This window comes from Anguilla anguilla, chromosome 2, assembly GCF_013347855.1.
Source record: "Anguilla anguilla isolate fAngAng1 chromosome 2, fAngAng1.pri, whole genome shotgun sequence".
Lineage (NCBI taxonomy): Eukaryota > Metazoa > Chordata > Actinopteri > Anguilliformes > Anguillidae > Anguilla > Anguilla anguilla.
In genome coordinates, this window is record NC_049202.1 from 51727242 (window position 1) to 51748806 (window position 21565).

The window sequence follows — 21565 nt, forward strand, 5'->3', positions numbered from 1 at the left end:
GTGGCAAAACCGTGCGGAGCTGAAATGGAGTAGCAAGTTAGCTAGCTAGCATGCCAGTCAGCTTTTTGAAAGTTAGCTAGCTAGCTTGCCAATCTACTTTTCGAAAGTTAGCTAGTTAGCTTTAAAAAAAAGTGTACGACCACCTCAGGTTGATTCCATTTTGAGAGTAAAAGTATCGCCTCGTTGCATAATTTAAGATAATAGACTAACTGTTTTATGGGGAGCAAGTCAGATTCTAACAGAACTACTGGTTAACTTGATTTACCTGTGGAATCGCTCGACCTATGGGTTAGCCAGCTAGCTAACATTTGCTACAATGATCAAATGTTTGATTCTCGTCTGATGAAGGGTATCGCTGGAGACACTTAAAACTTGCAAAAACAAGGAGGACATAGGATAAGAAGTGAAAATGAAGAAACAGTTTAATCGGATGAAACAACTGGCCAACCAAACGGTTGGGAGGCAAGTATTAATATTTTCATATGAGTTTGCTTGCGGTTTTATGTAGTCCTAGTAGACTGCCCTGATTTAAAAAAAAAAAAAAAAAACAGTTTCGAGATAACGTTAGCTGTTTGATTCTCTAGGCAGCTTGGAAATATCTTTTCGGGCGTTTGCTAGTGACCAAGCAGTTTCGTCTATCCGGGATTTGTTTCGAGATGATGCAGTTCGACTTAGATTTGAAGGAGTCGATGTCCAAATAACAGTTAAATCTAAATCCGTTTTTTACTAGTGACGTAAACTAGCTGGCTATGTTATTCACAAACTTAGTGTTAGATTATATGCGTTATGCTTAGACTAAGTAACTAAGCTAATTTGTCAACTTGCTTACAATCAAAGTAACTGTTTTCCTGAAAAAGTTAGCGGGGTACCTAATGTAACGTTAGCTAGTTAATCGCTCCGCTACTTGTGTGTACATCTTTTTACTGCAACATTTATTTGTTTGTCAAAGCAGTGGTGTGGGTAATAGCCTTGGTTTGACAGTCTGCTAAAGCGACTGATTTGACAGCTGTTTTTGCACGGCCCGTGGGAAATTGCTTGAATGGTTACGCGTTAATGGTTGAAATACGCCGACTTTCCTGGATGGTTGCTAGCTAACGGGAGTGCAACTGCGCAGTGAAATGGATTGTTGGCCAATGGTGGTTAATCAATCTTTTTGTCTTTTGAAAACGCATTTTGTCACAAAACACAATTGCCGGACTATTCCAGAACAAGAATAGCTGGCCTCGTTCTAACTTCTTGGCTACTTTAAGTGCATTGTCAACTTAGAAACTGGATAGCTAATTGCCCTTTCTAACTAGATACTTAAAATATATCGGGCCGCACTGTTCGTATGACCTGAGATAAGTTTACTAATAGTGGATGTTAAAAAAGGGGGAAGGGGGATCCACACCAGACATGATTGTATTATTTCAGCCATCTCCAAAACCTCTAGAAATCACTAAGCACCAAATTGATAAATTCCAGCTGGACGAGTGCCTGTCAATGGGGCAATTTTATTTTATTTTTGAATAAAAATATTCCCCCTTTTTCATGAGCAGTGAAAATGACTGACCTTCAAAAGTGGGCGAGGCTTTCGTTTTTACTATCTGATTTTATTTGGATATTTTTGTTCTTAACGTGTCAAACCTTAAAAGGTTTATACACAATTTTCCAACTTGAAACCTGAAAACCAAACTCTTAAACTTTTGGGGCCATTGGCAAATATGTTAAATATGGTGGCTAGATAGTACCAGAATTGTGAACATATAAGTCCAAATATGAGTTTGAGCCAGGTTTACAGATGGATGACAGGGCCGTGGCAGATTGTCTGATTAGAACTGTCAGACAAGAAAATGATCCACAAGAAGAAGCAAAGTAATTCAATTTCATCTTTCATGCATACTGTTTTGAGTATGGAAATGCAAATGCAGTTGCTATTCTGGTCTGTTAAAGGAGTACCATGGTGGTTGAACATGACACTTCCCAGTTGTCTTTAGGCAACAACAAAACAAATGTGTATAATTTTTTTATTCTTCAGTCATTTCAATGTACTTTAAAACGTATTTTTCTAAGCCTAAATTTCCCACTATAAAAATTCACCCGAACCGTCTGGGCGTGGTAATGAGAACTGTCAGTTAGCTATGACTGACAGACCGTGCCCGTTACCATAGCTACCCCCATGATACGCTCTCTTTGGGAGACTGAATTTTCACAAGCTAGCTAGCTTAGTAGTATATCAAGTATCGATAGATAGCTAAGGTAAGGACGTTGACTTATATCCAATTATAATTTTTGCTATCTAGCTAGCCAAGTTAAGATAAAAGCACAACTATAACGTCCTCATAAAAGCAAACCAGCAAGCTAACGTTATCGATAACATTGCCTTATGAAAGCAAACCTCCTAGCTAGCTAACGTTAGCTAGATAGCGAAATGAATAGAACCAGAAATAATCTAAAGGCACTCTAATTTAAGTGAACCTAACGTTAGTCAAATATTTGCATTGTCTGAACAGCAGGACGGTGTGTCGTCAGATTTCTTTACGGGGCGTGGAAATGGGAGTGGTTACTGTATTCGTGACGCAGCAAAATTACAACTTTCTCAACCGGTTGAAAATAGGACGATGAATTTAAAACGCATATTTCTCCAAAAATACAGAACGGACATATTTAATACTTTGCTCATTGTGTTTCTTCAATGCCTCTTGTGCAAAAGCACATAAAACCGAGAAAGTGTGAAAATCACCATGGTACTCCTTTAATGTATAGTTGCTGGAACATTTTCATATGAAAAAATATTACAAAGCACAAACTATCATTTTGAAGCTTGTTGAATTGCCGGAGAATTTCATGGGTTGGTTACTCCGGATAGAAGTCACTGTAGGTTAATGGTGTCATATTTTGCTGTTGAACAAAAATAAAAGGCGGTACTAAAAGATTTATGTAATGTGAAACTTTCATGTTGATTTTCAACTTTCAGCCTGTATTATTTTTGTAGAACAGTTTGGGGGCTTGTATTCACCCTAATCCCTGAAATTATCTGCTTTCTCTAGTTGAATAAATGGCGAAAAATGACTTCAAACTAATGTAAATGGCTTTCTCTTGTACTAATTGTACTCTTGTTGTAAAAAGGATATTAATATTGAGGTACTGCCTTATGATGTCTGTGTGAATATCACAAGTTAATTGGGCTTACTTATCATTCAGGTCTTCTGTGCCTTCAGTGTACAACAGGAACAACTTAGAAATTCACATTTATATTTAAATGTAGATAAGAGTACAAAAACAAATGCCAATAGAATGAATGTGAATGATGTGTTGGACATTGTGATGTAGTGTAGTTGTGTTACGGATACTATTCCAACCTATTCCAGTCTGTGTGGGACATTTCCTCACTTGCTGTATTGCCACTGTACAAAGCTTCCTGTTTTCAAGGCCTTAGGCTTGTAGTGTATACAAATCAAATTGTGTGGGATTAAGGGAGCCTTTTTAAATTGCTTTTGAACAAAATGACCACAGTGATTACACACAAGAACACCTTCCCATGCTGTACAGAATGATATTACGGTTACATGCAGCCTAGTTGTATGTAATCTTTGGTAATTTGGAGATTTGCTGATTAACTTCTACTGCTGTTGTTGATAGCAGGCTGATACAGCCTAGTTTCAAGCCTCAGATTGTAAACCTGTGCTCCACAATGGGCAGCACAATGAGGCAAATTTTCTCTTTGGAAAGAGTATGTTGGAATAAATCTACAGCTGATGGCACTGCTTTTATAGGGAATTTACAGCAAGAGCCTTCTTGGTAGAAACCTAGACCTCGGGCATTCAGACCAGTATGAAGTAGCTTGATGTTTAAATTGTTCTCACCTTGAGATCATAACAGGTAGGGCTGTGAACTGGCATACAAATTTACATTCGAATATTGTATTCCAAAACATAATGGTGTTTTTATTATACTGCAATATAGGACAATTTTGCATAATTATTGTAGTGCCATGAATAGGATTTAGGTATAGAATATTCAGCTGCATGTTATGGCCACGGGGGGTGCAAGAAGGGCTTAAAGGCAAAGAAAGGTAACGTTCCGTGACGTTAAAGGTAATGTTTACATGAGTCATTGACCGACACTGACATAACGGAAATCAGGCTTAGTTGGCCCTTATTTACTATAGGCAATTAGACTGTGAATATTATCATTTTTTAAGTGTGACTATAACCTGAAGTAAATAAATAGCTATATTATTCACATCATAACTTAAAGAGTGTAGGTTATGTATTGACAGTTAAAACTGTCCATTTAACCTAACGATGAAACCCTTATTTTATACTGACCACAGTATTCTCATTCTGTAAGAATGACAGAGTAGGCTATATTGTCATGAAAAAGTAATTTAAGTTATTTCTGTGTGGTATTGTGCATTGGCACAATACTTTTTGAGATTATTTGCCAAAAACACAAAATGATCCATTTTGTTTGAGACTCACAGTATGTTTTGCAATTTTCTAGGCTGTAGTGGGGACTTGCTTTGCTTTAACTAAAGTGTTAGTAATGTTCAGGTAGTGCTGTTCACACTGCAATGTGAGGCGTCTTAAAAAAATCTTTAACCTTTCAGATGAATTAGTATGTATTGTTAGGCTCATTTAACTAGGCTACATCAGAACAAGTAGCCTAAGAATTAGCCATTTCAGACTCTTGTAAAACACAGATTTTGAAAGTTACTATGGTCGTTTGTAAATAAGAACCAACATTTCAGCTCTGAATCATCTGAATTGGTGTTTTTTAGAGAAAAAAGAAATGAAACCATAGGCTGCTGCTTCTCAGGAGAAGTGGGCAGTACCCCCCTCATTTATGTTCTGAATCATAGTTACATTTTGGTCTCCATTTTCTGTGGCCCAAGGTGTAATGATTCAATTGGCAAATAAATGCAAAAGGAGAAAATGGCTTCCTAACATCCCTTATTTTGTTATGTAGAAGTTAGCCTATTTAAATGGTTTGCAAGTTAAATGTTTCTTTAACTATGATGTTCTTGGAAGGCGTGCTGGAGTATTCATCGTTCCCTGAATGTATTTAATGGCAAATCACAGGCAGTGGTGTAAAACGCAGAACTAACTGCACAGAGTTGAGAGACGAGGGCCGGTTGGGCCCAGGGGTTCAGGACAAGGGCTGGAGTGGGTTCCTGTGATTGTACTGCTACTGAAGGGAAGTCTCAGAAGGCACCAGCCATCACACACAAAGCGGGAACAGTGCAAGAACCTGTAATTTCGTAGTGATGTGTTGGAGGAATACTAAACCACTCAAACTCTGCTGTCATTGGTTCAAAGTTAATTTGCACAGCAACACAGTACACTGCTGGGCAAGAGATCCCACACAGCCATCGTCTGCCAATGGAAGCTCTTGCACTGTGAAAAGTAGACGGGGTGGGGTCCATGCATAAAACGGTTAGAACTAGCTGATATTGTTTTCAAATATCATGTATAATATGTAGCTTAACCAATTATGGTGTTGAATTTCAGAACTTTAGTCCGACAAGAGTTGATGACAGATTTGTGCAATTGGGGGCTGTTGGAGGCCAAACACTTCTGTTATAAAAAAAACAGCTTTTGTCTAGTTATTAATGAGAAATGGGCACTTGCTACCTGTTGTGGACCTTTTACATATATATTGTCGTGGTAACAGTGTTACAATGTCTCAAGGTGCCTATTCCTCTGGTGGCATGTATTTGTTGGGGTGAAAGGAGAAGTTGGTCAGTTTAGTATAGCACTCAAATGAAATACTGGAATGGTAATTACATTTAGAAACAATGTAAGCTATGGCAGAAATTAAGGAAGAGTTTATTAAAGTTACATTATTAGTAACAGTGAGATTGACCACAGTGTCATTTTAAGGGAATGCTGTCTTCCACTCATAACCTGTTTATCAGAAACTAAGATGCCCTAAAAAGAATCTCAAGGTCACATGCCAAATAAGCTGATAGGTTGCTTAAAAAAGATACAAAGAAGGTGGTGTGTTTTGTACAGTGCGAAACGAGCCAGGAAAGATTTCTGCTTAAGCCCTTGGCAAATATGAAGCCACTGCCACTTCTGTTAGCAAGGTCGTTATTTCTTTAGACAGAAAAATACCCATAAATATGAAATGAGTGGTTACATCTGTTCATATCTTTTAGAAACAGGCTCAATACTGTGAGTCCACAGATGGCATTTGTCTTCCTCAGTTCAAAAGTTGAAAGCCCGTGGGAATGCTTTGTGCTGTGTGTCAGCCAGGAGGTTTGTGATGCATGGCACACGCCTGATAGGCACATAGCTTAGGAGAGGGCCATGCAAAATGGCAGTGCCTGTAAGTTCATACACTGGTCACTGATGGTATCCAGAGTAAGAACTGGAGAAAAATTAAGTGACATTGCATTCTTTGCCTTTCTTTCCACAACTTGTGCAGTTGTGGAATGGTTTGGTGACAGTGACACATTTCATACAGCAGGCATTAGCATTTGTTTGAGCAAAATGGTAATTCTGCTGACAGAAAAGATCTCCCTGGCTCATGATTGATTCTATAAATATGCTATGATCGATGATGTTTATTTTTGCTCTGGGCTCTGAGAGTGAGATGAGAAGGGAGGGGAAGTCAGATTGAAGAATGTTGCTGCTCTGAAATGGTTTATTATTGAGGTTACTTAGGAGAGCTCCATCCATGCAGATGATTGAATTTGCCTCAATTCCGTCTTTTTTGCAATCTGAAAAATTCAACACGACTGGGTAACTTGCAGCAGCAATTTAGAATGTAGCTATTAGGGTAGATATCGGAGTACCATTTGTTAATTGTGCATCCAAGTTTTGGCAGGAGTAGTCCTGTAACATTAGTCTGCAATCTGTACTGAACTCACTGGCCATTGTTTCCCATAGAAATTTTGTATTAGTAGGTGGTGTGGAAGTGTTGGGGGGGGGGGGGGGGGGGGGGAGTTCATATTATTTAAAGAGCCCGCCTTCTACAGTAGTCTCCCAAATTAACAGTGACACTCACTTATCGGTGCGCGTACTGCTCTGAGAAAGATGGGTGAAATTAAGAAACTGGTAAACTATGTGCTTGCACAACTGCGTATGATCCGTGTGCCGGCCACTGAAACTCCCATGGCCGCCTCCAAGGACTGAATGTTCGGCTCTTACACAGCCTTGTTTTTATTAGCAGTTCTGCTGCGACAGCAGGCGTCTCACTCGGTACTACTTTCGTCCATTTTTGCTAGACAGCATTGACCTAGATATTTGCCAGACGAGTACTGCAACTTGAGTACTGCAACCAACTAAGAAGTAACTGTAAACAAGGAAGTGCATGGATTCATTGCTGTGGTAACCTTAAGCAATGTCTCCTCTCATTGCTTTGATATGAATGGGTCAGTTTTTTTAATGTTGCTGACCATGAGTTTTGGAAAGAGTTGTCAGTTGCAGTTCATCGCGTTGCAAAGCTTTGGTCTGAACTCGGCTTTAAATTGCATGTAATGTAAAGCAATCTTTAGGGGAAAGAGAATGCTGAATGTAATTAAAACATCACCGCAGTCTGGTGAACACCATAACCAGATGTGCCATCCAAGCTATCAACAGCAACAGATATTTCCTGGATGGATATATTGTGATATAAAGTCGCATTTCATGGACAAAATTACTATTGGAGAGCGACGGATAATTCTCTTGAAAACCTAAAATTCTATGCTACGGTAAAGTGATTTTCTGTTGCGCATATGCATTTTCATTTTGAACCGCATTTTCATTGTGATAAACTGGAATCTGTTGACGGGGGAAATAGCTAAAAACAAAAAAAAATTTGAGCATCATTTGAATGCCACAGCATACCTAAGCATTGTTTCTGACCACGTGCATCCCTTTATGGCCACAGTCAACCCTTCAAATTGGTACTTCCAAACAGGATAATGTAACAATGTGTCAAAAAGCATGCATCATTTGAAGTTGGTTCCACGAACACAGCCATGACTTCAGTTTACTCCAATGGCCTGCACACTCCTCAGATCTCAATCCAAACCTTTGGGATGAGGTGAAATCGGAGGTTTGCTGTATGAATGTGTGGCCGAAAAATCAGCAGGAACTGCGTGATGCTATCGAGTCAGCTTGGGACAAAATCCCTCAGAATTGCTTCCAACACCTTGCAAAGAATTCAGGCTGTTCTGGAGACAAAAGTAGGTCCTGCACGGTACTAGATAGGTGTACCTAATAAAGTGGCCCCTGAGGGTAAGTGTTGCTTACATATGTGAAAGTTGGAAATGCACACAGCGGAAGACTTACTTTCAAAAGTATAAATCATTTCTGAATGGATGTTCCATCTGTCCTCCAGTGTTCTTGGCTTGGAAGGCATTAGGCTGTGCATCAGTTGTGTATGGCTGATTATGAAATACTGCCCTGTAACCTGCAGTCATTATCTTCTATTGCAGCTCTGAAATGTGACCTGACTGTGCATGGCTTGGATAATTAGTCTGTTGTAACTGATAGCTTACAAGACATTTGAGAATGATGGCTGGCCTAGAGCATTTGAGCCATTTGATATTAAGCAGCACGTTAGTTATAGAAAGTTTTTGAGCTTTGGGATCCGCACAAATACGGTGTGTTCACAGACGTCGGAGTGTTTCTTTGCTTGCGTCATGTATGTGATTGGGTTGCCCGTGTACGAACAGTCATGTTGGCTGCATTTTATTAAAAGAGGAACCTAACTACATTCACTGGTCCATCAGCATTTGACTAGTTTATAGATCTGTGCTCTTCATCATTGCTTGGCTGAGTTGGCTCAGTTGAAATAGCTAGCTAGTTTGCTGAGTGATTAGGCCTAAATGCTGAGTGTTTATTCTGGAAACAGCTCATGGCAAACCAGTATCAATGGATAATTTAACTTTTTTTCCTCAGTGAATTATCAACTGTTTTTTATTAGTAATGCAGCCTTATGAAAACAACAGTGAAATTAGACTAGTCTTTGAATTGCTCCAGTTTTCTCATTTTAAAAGCAAGGTAATCTGAAAGCAAGTAGCCAATTTCTTGAACCTGAGTATGTAAATTACATAGTTGGCTGTATGACACAGTTGGCTGTATGACAAAATGGAGGTAACAATGGCCAGGAAATGATGGCGGAGTGAAAGCAGGCTTAAATTCTCCGATGAACAGCACCAGGTGCTCAGCGAAGAAGCTGTTCTCCGTGTCCAGATACAGTAACAGCGTCGGCTATCTTGACAATGCGTGGAAATATGGCTTGTATTCTTGACACTGTGATCAGTAGTACACACGTGACTCATATTTATAAGTGCCAGATAAGTTCTCTCTTACTACAACACTGCCGGCTTAACAACAGTCCTGGACAGGTTTTCTGTGTTTGGTAAATATGTGTACGTGGGGGTGGGGGGGGGCTTGCTTTCCTTTGATTCACTGTAGTGTTGTGCAAATCAGCAATGAGGAAATTTTAATTGGTGTTGCTTTGTACACAACTATGCTGTCTACAGAAATATATCAGCATGTGTGGTCTGAAAAACTTTTAATTGGGTTCAGTGCATTGTGATATTAACACATTTTATTCTTATTCTGGTTTATGCAACATGGAGATATGCATTAGGGAAAACTCATCAGAATTGCAGGGCTCAGATAAAGCTACTGTGCTGTAGATTTTGAGCCTAGTTATTATCTATACATGCACTCTGCCTCTCTCTTTTGCATTACTTTATAAACCTGGCTCCATTAGCATCATAATAAAATGACTTGGGTGATTCTGAGAAAATCGGAAACTCCATAAACAGATACTAACTTGGAATAAAAAAAGGTGATGAGGCGAATTTGGTAAGGGTAATGGCTTAAAGTGCTCAATGGACATTCTTGTGAAAATTCAAAATGTCATTTAGATCTTGGTAGGCATATCTGATCTACACATATTTGGTCTATTTATAGCCTACATTCTTGGTTTAGCCTAGCTTTATTTCAGATGTGAAAACTTAGTTTAAACTATGTGAACATGGGTGCCTCCCCCTTTCACATATTTCCATCTTGCCCTTGTTCACAGAAGGCAGAGTCCACATTTTACAATGCAGATCTAGTTAATGTAAAAAGCAGAGGATACAGCTGGAATGTGATTCAACTGAGTACTGAGAAAGCATCTTTGTTAGCAAGGATCTACATTCAGCTAAATGAAGAATGCACAACCCCTTTGATACCCCATTTTGGACATGATTCACTGGGTTTTTGGCCTCTGAAAACACTAGAAATCTGGAAGGGAAGTGAATTTGATAGGTTAGCATTGCCTGTAATGTACAAAATCTCATCAGGTGGCTAATTTCCTCACCAGAAGGGAAGTCTGCCGACATACTCGGCTCTGACAGTTTGAGTTTCGATACGATTACTCAACTGCATACCTTTTTTTTTTTACAGAGGCTCAGGATGAAGTCTTAGCCTTAGTCTTGTAGCCTTATCTGCTGTTAAATGTGGCTCAACATTTGAGAAAGTTTGATCATTTATACCTTATAGAATGCATCAGTGCAGATAAAGTAAAGTTGCAGTTCAGTTAAAAACACACAGAAACATGGCCTAAAACACAATGCATCCATCATTTTTTGGATGCAATATAACACGCTCAGTGTTTTTTGAGCATTGTGTTTTATATCACTTTGTTTACCAGAAGTACCTAGAAATATCTTAATGTTTTTGGCACAAGCATATTGTAATTTTATAAAATCCAGTAAAAACTTCTGAATTCATTCTTCAGATGTTTTTAGCTGTACACATGTGGAAGTGTGTTTGTCAAAGAAAACAAAACGGTGCCTATTGATCCCTGTCAGGCAAAGTTGTCTGTGGCTCCCTGTGAATAGTTTGCTTAAGTATCAAGTATTGACTTGGTCCAAGAGCTTATCTTGCACCAGCAATATACATTTGATATTTACGCAGTGTATAGTTCTGCTGCAGCACAGGTTGACACATGCTTCTCTGTCCTTTATTGAGTCTATTTGGTTACTTTATTGTATGCATTTACAACATTTAAGAGTATGTACATTTATAAATTATTATGATAATTGAATATCACATTAAGTTGTTACATGGTTGCCATACAGTTATGTGGATCCTTGCTCATATCAAAATCCAAATACTAGACAACTTTCCAAATATCTCACATTGCTAAGCTGTAGGAATCCTGTTCCTCTCTGACTGTTTACACTTGGTTTCTGCCATTCCAAGTGCATTTGACTTTCGTTGTACTTACTGTACAGTACAAGAACCTACTGTAACATCTTGGGAAGATTTCATTTTAATAATGTTCTATTGTGCTTCATTGAAGCTGTCCTTAAGAATTTATGTCTTGTATGTACTGAATAACTGCCTGTTGCAAAAACATTTGTGTAATGAATTATTTTTCTTCAAAAAGTGCTTCCAAAGTTGAGAGCCAGCCATCCCTCGGTAACTCGGGGTTTGGGGTTATAGCCCAAGTCTTGAAAGAGCCCTTCCGTGGTTCTCCCTTAACAGTGTAACATTGTAGCTGCCAGAGTGCATAAGTGGCCCCTTTTCTGTCCCTCAGTCTCTTAATGGCTGCCCCGAGATGTCGGCACCAGCTCTGCTTTTTCAATAACAGAGCCTCCACATACAGTGTACTCCCTCTCTGATACTAGGTTTCCATGGACACTGATCCGCCTATTGAGTGCTGTGACCGTTGGGTAATCTGTCCAACGCTCGTCTAAACGCACATTTGTCACCCATTGTTTTTAATCAAAAGATTGTCATCTCCATTTGTTTGGGTGGGTCAAGTTAAAGGACACGGCTTATATAGCCTGCCTGTTTGTAACATTTATTTCAAATAAACAGCATTGTCCTTTAAGGAACCTTATGGTTTCCTTGTGTGTTTTGACTATATTTTGTACGTGTACAAACAAAGTCGTACTGCAGTAGGCTATGTGTCGTACACATCGACTGACATTTTGACTACTTAAAGTTTTATATTATGATGACATATCACAATCTGATGGAGAAAGAAATGCATGTTGTGTGGCTTTGCATTGTTAAATGCTGAAATGCAGAATCACAGATTTTCCTTGACCCTCAATTAGTGTCTTTCAGCCTGTATAAAAGGAAGTAGAGTAAATAAAGCCTCAAGTCAAAGCATGAAGGCTGTGCTGCCTGAATAGCACATTTAACATGGTTACCAGGGCCTGTCCTGGTCATTTACTTTCTGCTGAGCTGTTCTTAAATTAGTGCGACTGAGTGTCAGTCCTTTCATTACCCCGTTACAGAGGAACCCCTGTCCATAAATTGGCCATCTTTCCTCCCTTTAAGAGTGAGCAGCGGCAGTGAAAAATGGGGGGCTTTGATGACGAGCACCTTCAGAAGGAAAGGCCTTCTGAGTTTGTGAAGTGTTCTTTCTGCAGCTGGCTCGCTAGTCCATATAACGTCCAGGGGCTGGATTCGGAGCCCCTAGGCAGTTCCACTCTGTCAGGACCCCCGGGGGCCATTGTAGCAGTGGAGCAAGCTCCACCTACTCCGAAGTCCTGAAGTGACTGTCTTCTGTGCAGCTAAAGCTGCTGCTAGTTCCAGGGAACTGCCGAGATCACACGTGTAAATTTGGCCCTGACGTCAGAGCGGAAGCGCACTAATGTGGGCCTGTGCAGCGCTCTGCACACTTCAAACGCATCTCATGCCAGTGCCCAGCGGCTCTGCCGCTCGTAACTGACAATGGCTCCTGTAACCACAAGAGCCTTGAGGTCTTGATGTGCCTTTACAGAATGGTTTCTTGGAATTGTAAATTGCATATGTTCTCAATCTTAAATGAGAAGATCAAAAGAACATTTAAGTTCAGGATGGAGGCAATGTACTATAGTAGTTACAGAATAGAAATATGTTCCAGTCTGACTTTATTTTATAGCTTTAATATGTAATTGGTTCAACGAAGGATTGTCTTTGGGCACAGATGTGTGGCTTTGTATTGCTACAATTTTCTGTAAAGTCTCTGACCGTGGATTCCCAGAAATGCAAGCATGTGGGGAATAGCGCTATGGCCGGTTTGTGCCACGATTCATGTGCTGAGAAAATCTCACTTAGGGAGAAAGCAAGGGAAATGTATTACATAATGAGTGTGTGTTTATTGTATTTGTGTAGTTGTTGATTATTTATGTAGAGCGGATGGGATTCCATGTTGGAGCGGACAGGATGCAGGGTGCCATCGGCGTTGTTTGCAGCATTAGGAGATAAAGCCGCGCAGCTGCGTCAGGATCCGGCTGTGTCAGCACGTTCCAGCTTAGCTGTGTAGTCTCGCATTCTGCTGTAGACTGACACAATGCCCCGACTGCTGAACACACACTGCCGCATTTCTGCAGAGACAGAGACACTTCTAAGCCCATACTGGTGCATAATGTTTTGGTAAAGTGCTGAAAACATTATCTTTGTCAATCGCATTTCGTGATTACACACACTATTGCTTTGTCAATGACAGCTCAGCTGTAGATTAATTTATGTTTGAGCTTTTTTCATTATTGAATACATTTGCTAGCTGGAAGTATCGTCCATGCGGTCATGTAAAGATGATTATGGTCCGTACGTGCGCATGCTGTGGTCTCCAATAATATTTTCTCCCCGCCTCCACAACTTGAGAGAGAAAAGATACAGCATCCCTCAAGGTTATTCCTCAGTTCATTAGTAAGGAAATGTGAAACCTCGTCTCCAGCGAGCTGAGCTACCAGGCTCCTTTACACTGTGCACTGAGTATACCAGTTCTGCTTATTTAGCAAGAGCTTAGCTAAACTGAATCATTTCTGGTATCATTGGTAGAACAGACTCTATTGTTTTTAGAGTGAACCTAAAGTGTAAATGTGAAGTGCCACCCACACCATGTGGATTATGTCACTGAGATGTCAAAAGAAGAATGTGCTCTCTACATTTGTCTTTACCATACAGGATTTCCTCCAGAAGTTCCCCAGAAATTCTATCTGTATTTGGTTGTAGCTGCTGCCATTTTTCCCCTCCTCCCCTCTTTTTTAATTGGAAGCAGCTGTCAGCCACTGTCACGAGGTTACTACAGTGAACAGAATGGAGTTTTTTGGAAAGAGAGGGACTGAGTTTTGCGGGTAACTTGGCAGGCCAGTTGAGCAATGCAGAGGTACTGGAGGGGGAGTGGGGGAAAGCTACATTTGCCAGAAGGGAGTTTTGAGAAAATTGAACCGTTTTTTAATGAGGCTTATTTTTTTTTGTTTTGTCTGGGTTGTGGTCTCTTGACTGCACGCAGTTGGGGCTGTATTGCCAGATTTGTTTATCAGACTTGATTGTTCCATCAGTGCTTTCATCAGCCGTCTGTTTTCCCGGAACTGATGGGTATTTTTACGTGATGCTCTTTATCACACAAGCTTTGAGTGTGTGATCCTCCTCCCGCTGCTGGAAATGAAAGTTGTGTTGTGCCAGACTCGAGTGTTGAAATTGTTGTCCCTAGGCAACCATCCCCCCCATGCTACGAGCCTGCACCCAGCCCCAAGAGCAAGTAAACACCCCCTTACAAGCGGCCAGTGTTCCGGAGGCAGGAATGTTGCATCCTAGTTCACACTGCATTGCATCCTCCTCAACTCCACCTGTTTTGAGTTGTACCTCGTGTGACAGAGTACTGATGTAGCCATTTAACACTTGGCAGGGTGGTGGAGCGAGAGTAGGTGGGAGCCTGATATTTTGTGTGGGACACTCGGTAGTCAATTATCACTCTAGTTTCGCAGGAGTATTTTTTATTTTTTTGACTGTGCTCAGAGACAGGGCAGGAAAGCCATTTATCACCTCTTGTTGCCTATGCACCGCCTGCACCACCTCTCCTCTAAAGCAGCTGCATTGTGGATGTCATTGTGGATTTCTGTCATTTCTGTGGGAGCTTTTATCAAAAACATGCAAGTTCATAACACTCGACTGCAGGGCCCTTCATTCTGAGGTTTGCGTTTCAGTCAGTGAATTGCATCCGTAATGTGTAGCAGTTGCTAGGAAGTAGGTAAAATAGCCTGATCTAGCCTGTTCACTCCACCCATTTTTCTTTTACTGCAGCGCGCTCATAAATGACGGCAGCACTGTGGGAGGGTTAAAGTCTCCCTGCTCCGTGCGAATGCGTTCTTCGTCGTGACCCCCGAGCAGGGAGGATGTTACAGTGTTTAGCTGCTCTGACGAACTGGGTTATGGGTTAAGCACTTCCCTCCTCCCCTCTCCTCTCAACACTCCCGCATGGATGACAAACGTGTCACACGCTGACACGACCCTCCTCCTCGCTGCTCTCTTTCCTGCTGTTACCATAACAAACACAGAGGTATGCGCGGAACAGGAAGTGCAGTTAGTGACGCACGGGTGAGCGCTTTGGACGAGAGGCCGAGCTGCAGTGTGATGCCATGCAGGGAAATGCTGAATAACATGCTGGCACTTCTCAATCATTGCCGTGAAATGTGTCTAGAATTCAAAGTGTTAAGTACGGCATAGACCATGGCGAGATCTGTCACACCAAAACCTCAAATGCCTAAACCTACCATTCTCCTGAAAAGGTTGTTCAAACAACTGCCCAGTCTATGCTTCTTAATGTTGTATTGTCACTCTGTAAATGTTGGCGTATATATGCAGTGGTGGGAGTTTTGGGCAGACACTGTTTGACAGTGACTGCAGGAGCCGTTTTGTTTCGGTAAGCGACTGTGAGAAGCTTCTGGAGAGGAGCAGCCATCTGGTGCGCAGACACGAGTAGCAAGCAGGCTGCACAAACGCAGAGGAAAAGGGCTAACGGTGAACATATTCACAGTCAGGCTTTATGTCAAAAACGGAACTACCTCAGCCATTTATGAAGGCAGTCGCTGGCCACATAATTTGCTATGCCAGCCTAGCTGCTTACCAGACTGGTTACAAATATGTTGAGAGCAGTACTTACTTTGCAGCAGCAATATTAATTGTATTCTAGAAATTGTCAGCCATTGGCAATAAGCACGATTATTACAAAACTTTACGGTTCTTGAAACTTAATTTCTCTCGGCGGTGGGATTGACTCAGTCCCCATGTATGGAAGCAGGCAGCTGTTGAATCCCTGGTTTCATGAATTCACCTGTCATAGCAAATCATGGCTTTGGCAAAATGGCAATGTGGGGAAATGTTGAACAACATAATGTCCTTTTTTGTCTTTGCAATAGTGTGAACTCAATCCAAGGCTGATGGAGAATAGTTGAAGAAACCCATTTCACACCTTTAAAATGTGGTGCGAAACATATGTTTTATGTGAATTAGTTGGTGGAGGAGATTGAATCATGGCTTGATTTTTTAAAAATCTGCCAGGATGGATAGGCAGAAACATCATTGCACTGTTTTAGCACAGAGTGTACTTGCCCTTACTGATAGCACTGTTGATAACCTCAGGAGAAAAGTTTAATCCAATCGTTCAGTCATTCGTCCATCAAACATATTAAGATGTCCTGTAGCTTGGGTCTGTGTTTTAGAAGCACTCTAACCGATGTTGAATTTGTGTTCTTTGCAATTATTTAAAAAAATTATTAAATATTATATAATTGTTTTCATTTTTATATCTTTGAACTAAGCTATGATTGGTCTGTTGAGATGGCAAGGCAATTTGGCAAAGAAATCTTATCTGGTTTTATTGTATTGTGAGCATTTCCTTCCTTCCTTCGTTCTTTCTTTTTTCGCATTTCCCTTTCTCCTTGCCCACATGCAGTGTATTTATCTGGCTGTTTAAAACTCTTACTGACATTACTTGCCCATGTCTTTAAAGAGGCCAGTGGGTCCTACAGGATTCATTAACTGTCTTGTTAGCTTAAAACAAGGCAGTTAATTGGGGAGGGGGAGGGGGGGTAAGTGCCTATATGTTTATGTGATTGTGAAACCAGCATCTGAAGTGCATGTATAATTTGCATGTATTCAGTTGGGTTATAATTGATCCTTTGGTTTACATTATTATTTAAAGGGACCAATTCATATTTGTTAGCCATTCAAATGTGCAGTTTTATCATTAAATGTGTCCTACATGCAAGTCAGTGTATTTTAGTTTACATAATGTAACAGGGAGACAGAAAAGTCAGAAGTAAACTTTGTTTGAGCTGCAACAGCAGTGGAGCTGTGCTCAATCAGCTCAAAAATAAGCCCCCACAAAGGCGCTAAGAGCCCAAAGAAAGTATTACTGGCAGCAGCTTGACTCTGCCGCAGGAGCCCCAGAACTAGACATTACAAAGAGAAACGGTTTCATTGACATTCTGAAAATATACATTGTACTGTAATGCAGTTCTGTTGTCTTGTTCAAATAAGTAAAAAAAAAAAAACAAACAAACAAAAAACATTTTGTGTGATATCACACATTGTGTTTTTCTGAACTGGACTTCATTTCAGAGACCATTGTAAAGGCATTGATTTCAGGTAATGCGTGCCTTGTACTTTCGTCTTTCATTTCTGTAATTTTTCTAATGCTACATGTTTATTTTCATTTTTAGGTCAACCAAATAAAAAACAAATCACATCTCTATTTTAACCATCTCTACCTGACAGAACCTTTTATCTCAGCTGTCTCTCTGTTTTCTGGACTATAACAGATTCTATTGCCAGCGTTAACTAGATTGTACTTTGATAGCAATATTGTGCGGAACACTCCTTGCTTTGATAAGAGAGCCACGACTGAGCATGTCAGAGCCTTCTGTGAGTCATGACAGAGGTATGAGCTGGGAGGCTGGCTCCTTTCCTAGTGAACCTTCACTGAAGCTCCACTGCGCGTGTGTGTCTGTGTCTGTGTCTGTGTCTGTGTCTGTGTCTGTCTGTGTGTGTGTGTGTGTGTGTGTGTGTGTGTGTGTGTGTCTGTGTCTGTGTGTGTCTGTGTGTGTGTGTGTGTGTCTGTGTGTGTGTCTGTATGTGTGTCTGTGTCTGTGTCTGTGTCTGTGTCTGTGCGCGTGCGTGTGAATACACTTAGAAAGCTACCCCGTAGTGTCATGTTTTGCCATTCCCTTTTTCTGACCCGTAGCCTCCCATTAGTCTGCTATTAATATCCCGGCAGCCCTGTGTATGTGCAGACAGTGCGCCTGGTTTCTCTGAGTAGAAGCAGTCTGGGAAAGTGTATTTAAATGGCACCTTTTCCAGACAGCTGCTTGGCTTGCCTGCTCAAGAAGGTGTTGAGCGATTTCTGAAAATTCCCGAGACCCCCCACAGAATTATTTTTGCCTCTGCTGTTTTTGGTGTTTATATTTAGAGAAAGGGAATTATTTAGCCTATGTGAGCATCCTCAATGGTCTGTGCTTCCTGCATTTTCCTTGTTTTTAATTTTTTGCTGTGAGAAGAGGCAAATCTGCCCGAGTAGCTTCCTTGTTGTAATATGAGCACCATCATGTGTGCACTAGAAAATGCACTAATATGGGCATTCACTGAAGTCATTTCTTTCCCTGAAAAGTGCTCATTCTTCCTTTTATTGTCAAAAATGGAATGGTTGAAATGTTTTTGAAATGTTTAATGCTCTGTAATCCTTCAAACAGGTTCAAGAATGGAGGTATCTCCAGAGAGTTGTCTGAAATGGTGCCAAGGTTCAGTTTTATTGGCACAAGTGCTGCACTTTGACTTGTCGAATTGTTGCCTCCCGCATTTACTTTTTCCCAGAGATCTACTGGCCACTCCTCCCAAAACAAACTCATTTTCCTGACACATTTCACGAGTTTAACTGCAACCAACTCGTGAAACATGGCCTGTACAGATATGGACTGGATATCACTAAAAACATGTAAACCCTGTTACTACTTTCAGTTAAGATGCTACATATGTTAAATAAGAAAGAGATAGATAAGCATGGAAATAACAATTTAATAGTGTTCTGACTACTGTTATACAATCTTTTTTTAAAATGCAGCTGTTTGCTGTTTTTGTGCTTGTAAATTTGAATGAACTGCATTCATGAAGAAATGGTAGGAAGGTAGCACTGAAAGCAGGAACATTATCTTCAATTTCAATCTGCCCACTAAAATGCATTTTAATGAAATACATCTTCGACAACCTTTTAGTTTACCTTTGCCATGAAAAACAATTTGAACAATTAACAGTGCACCAGACTTGCCCATAGAAGCCCTGAGTCACACAGTTCAGCAGGAAAATAATCGAGTTCATGTGGAAAGTCTCCTTTTTGTGGAGTTTACTTGAACACTGAAATGTTTGTATAATACATATATTATTTTAACAATACATATATTGTTTTTTTTTACAGAGCTGAGAAGACAGAGGTTCTTAGTGATGACCTTTTACAGGTAACAGTTGCCTTTATTGTTGTTAATTATCAACAGATAATGTGATTCTTCTTCTTTTAGTTTTTTTTTTTTTTACATGATCAATCAGCATCAATATGTTTGATATGTTATTTTTGTGGGGTAGTAATACTGCACTGGCCCAAAGCTCTTATATTAGAAATTTGAGATTGCATACAATTATTTTGAATTTTCAGCAGTCAGCCTGAAACCTTAAAGCCACATTTGAGTCCAGGAAACCACATTTCTGCACTTTTCTGAATGACTGGAATTTCAGTTTTTTTACATAATAAGTCTTGGGAACTGAGAAGTAAATGCAACAAGCAGACAGACTTTAGCCCAATATAAAACCAACTTGTAAGATTATGATATTAGCTTGTTGACTTATCGCACATACTTTCATATGTGAGAAGTATTGTATTTTGCCATTAAAAAAAATGATTTCCTAACACCACGGTAGATTACTCAGTGTGGCATTCATGCAATGTTAATGCATGGTAATGAAACTATGACTGATTTAGCGTTCCAAGCAGATTAGCAAAGTACTGATATGGTTTTGAGTATATTGTAATATTTGCCATTTTACACAACTGTACTGAGCTGTAGGAATAAGACTCTTTTAAGTCTCACTTAAAGGGGTTTGCATCACTCCCTTCTGTATGTTTTGCCTTTGATCTCCATTATCCCAGTCATTCCACATTAAGAATGATGTGGGATGGACCTCAATCAGTAAATGGCCTCCTAAACCTCTGGTTGATATGCAGGGGGCGGGCAATGCATTTCCAGTATATAAGGTAGCATTTTTTATGCAGTTATTTTCATTTGAACTGGAGGCAGTATGGAGGGATGTTGAATTTCCTCCTGGTGCTGTTTCTCCTGTGCACAGTGATGAGTCTGTGGGTGTTCTTTGTATTGTCGGTCAGTTTGGGTTAGGGGAGGAGGTTCTCACAGCAGCGATTGTGCAGACTGCTGGAAAGTGTCGATCTCAGCAGTGTCCCGCAGTCCCACTCGCAGCTGTCCCACAGGAACGTCACAGGGTGGCCTTGTAGGCACAGCAGATATGCAGAGCATGTGACTCCTGGCCTCAGCTCTCATTCCTGAAGGCCCTGCACCCCCTTACGTGCTGTGTCATCGGTTTTTAAACTCGATTTTCACGGCAGTAAAAAAAATAAAAATAACATGATAATATCGGGAGTGCCAGAGTAAAGCAAGCATTTACCCTCCCAAACCCAGTGTGACATTGATAATGTCCTTCAGCTAAACTTGTAATTATTGATCGTTGTGACCGTCGGTCATGCTTTATAAATGCGCCCAGTTGGAAATGGCTCCACGGTTTGCCGCTCGTTTTCTGTGGCCCTGGCCCTGTGCGTGCCTGGGCCTGTTTGCTCCGGTAACTCTAGCGCTTAATGTACCGCCGGATGACTGTCCCTGGTCCGGAGAGGGGACCAGCAGCATCCGCCACGAGTCATTTTCCACAGGCTGCTTCCCAGAGTCCGCTGCTCTGTTTACAGCCTCCGTTCCGTCTGTAATGGAAAGGGGAAGTCGAAAATGTCCCGCATCGCGCAGACGGAGAGCGGTCACGTGGACAGGATGCCCCTCTGCAGACGTACTGTACAGAGGGAAGAGCAGCCTGGGTCCCCCCTCCCCGCTCTCTGTGCCAGGTACCGGGTCCACACTGCCTGGAGACACCCTGGCGGACAGTGTTGACCCAGATGTTTTGTGAGTGCCCGGGAGGACCCGGGAGGTGTGGGGGCTGTTATCTCTTTTCCCAGCCTGTGGAATTCCTGACCTTCAGGCTGTTTTTGGAGCGGTATTCAGTATTGTGTTCATTTTTCTTAGATCCCTTGTCACGGCTCAGGCACAAATTATTCATCGCCGACGTGCTTCCTTCGTTTAGGGTTTGCTGCCTCGCTTTCTGTTTTGTTTTCAAAGAAAATTGTTTTTCTTGTGTCGTACAGTCAAGTCAAAACAGGAAAGCTCTTGTTTCCAAGTGAAAACATGACAAAAACTCTTAACTGCTGAGCGAAATTCAAGCCATCTTATTTCATTTCAGAATCCTGTAAACATGTTATTTGCATGCGTAGGATGATGCCCTGTTCTCACCCTCTGGTGCTCTCACTATGTAATGTAATTTAATGTAATTGAGCATCCAGAAAATTATGATCTGTTCTGTATTTTCACTTAAATAGCCACTCATTTTTGAGTGGCAAAGTAGATTTGGATTTAGACATTAAATTTGACTTGTGACTGAGAAATTGCTGGTTTGAGCACTCAATTTGATAATAGTATGACCTCCTTTAGCAAGGTATTTTGTCTCAGTTATTCTCTACATGTACAATATGGGCAAAAGGTTGAATAAAT

The 21565-nt window shown here is 40.8% G+C and overlaps 2 protein-coding genes across 7 annotated transcripts in view; one reads left to right on the forward strand and one right to left on the reverse strand.

Moving 5' to 3' along the window:
* lcmt1 (leucine carboxyl methyltransferase 1) overlaps nucleotides 1–21565 on the reverse strand; it is a 52815-nt gene that overhangs the window by 17273 nt on the left and 13977 nt on the right. The gene's annotated exons all lie outside the window — the stretch shown is intronic.
* Nucleotides 1–21565, forward strand: part of arhgap17a (Rho GTPase activating protein 17a) — a 42797-nt gene that overhangs the window by 101 nt on the left and 21131 nt on the right. For 5 of the 6 annotated variants that reach the window (XM_035402703.1, XM_035402699.1, XM_035402700.1 and 2 more), the window contains exons 1-2: nucleotides 3–462; nucleotides 19168–19207. In XM_035402703.1, the coding sequence (XP_035258594.1) occupies nucleotides 410–462; nucleotides 19168–19207 (93 nt within the window). In that variant the 5' untranslated portion in view covers nucleotides 3–409. Of the gene's footprint in view, nucleotides 1–2; nucleotides 463–19167; nucleotides 19208–21565 lie in introns of those variants that run through there. The other variant, XM_035402698.1, reaches the window with a different exon arrangement.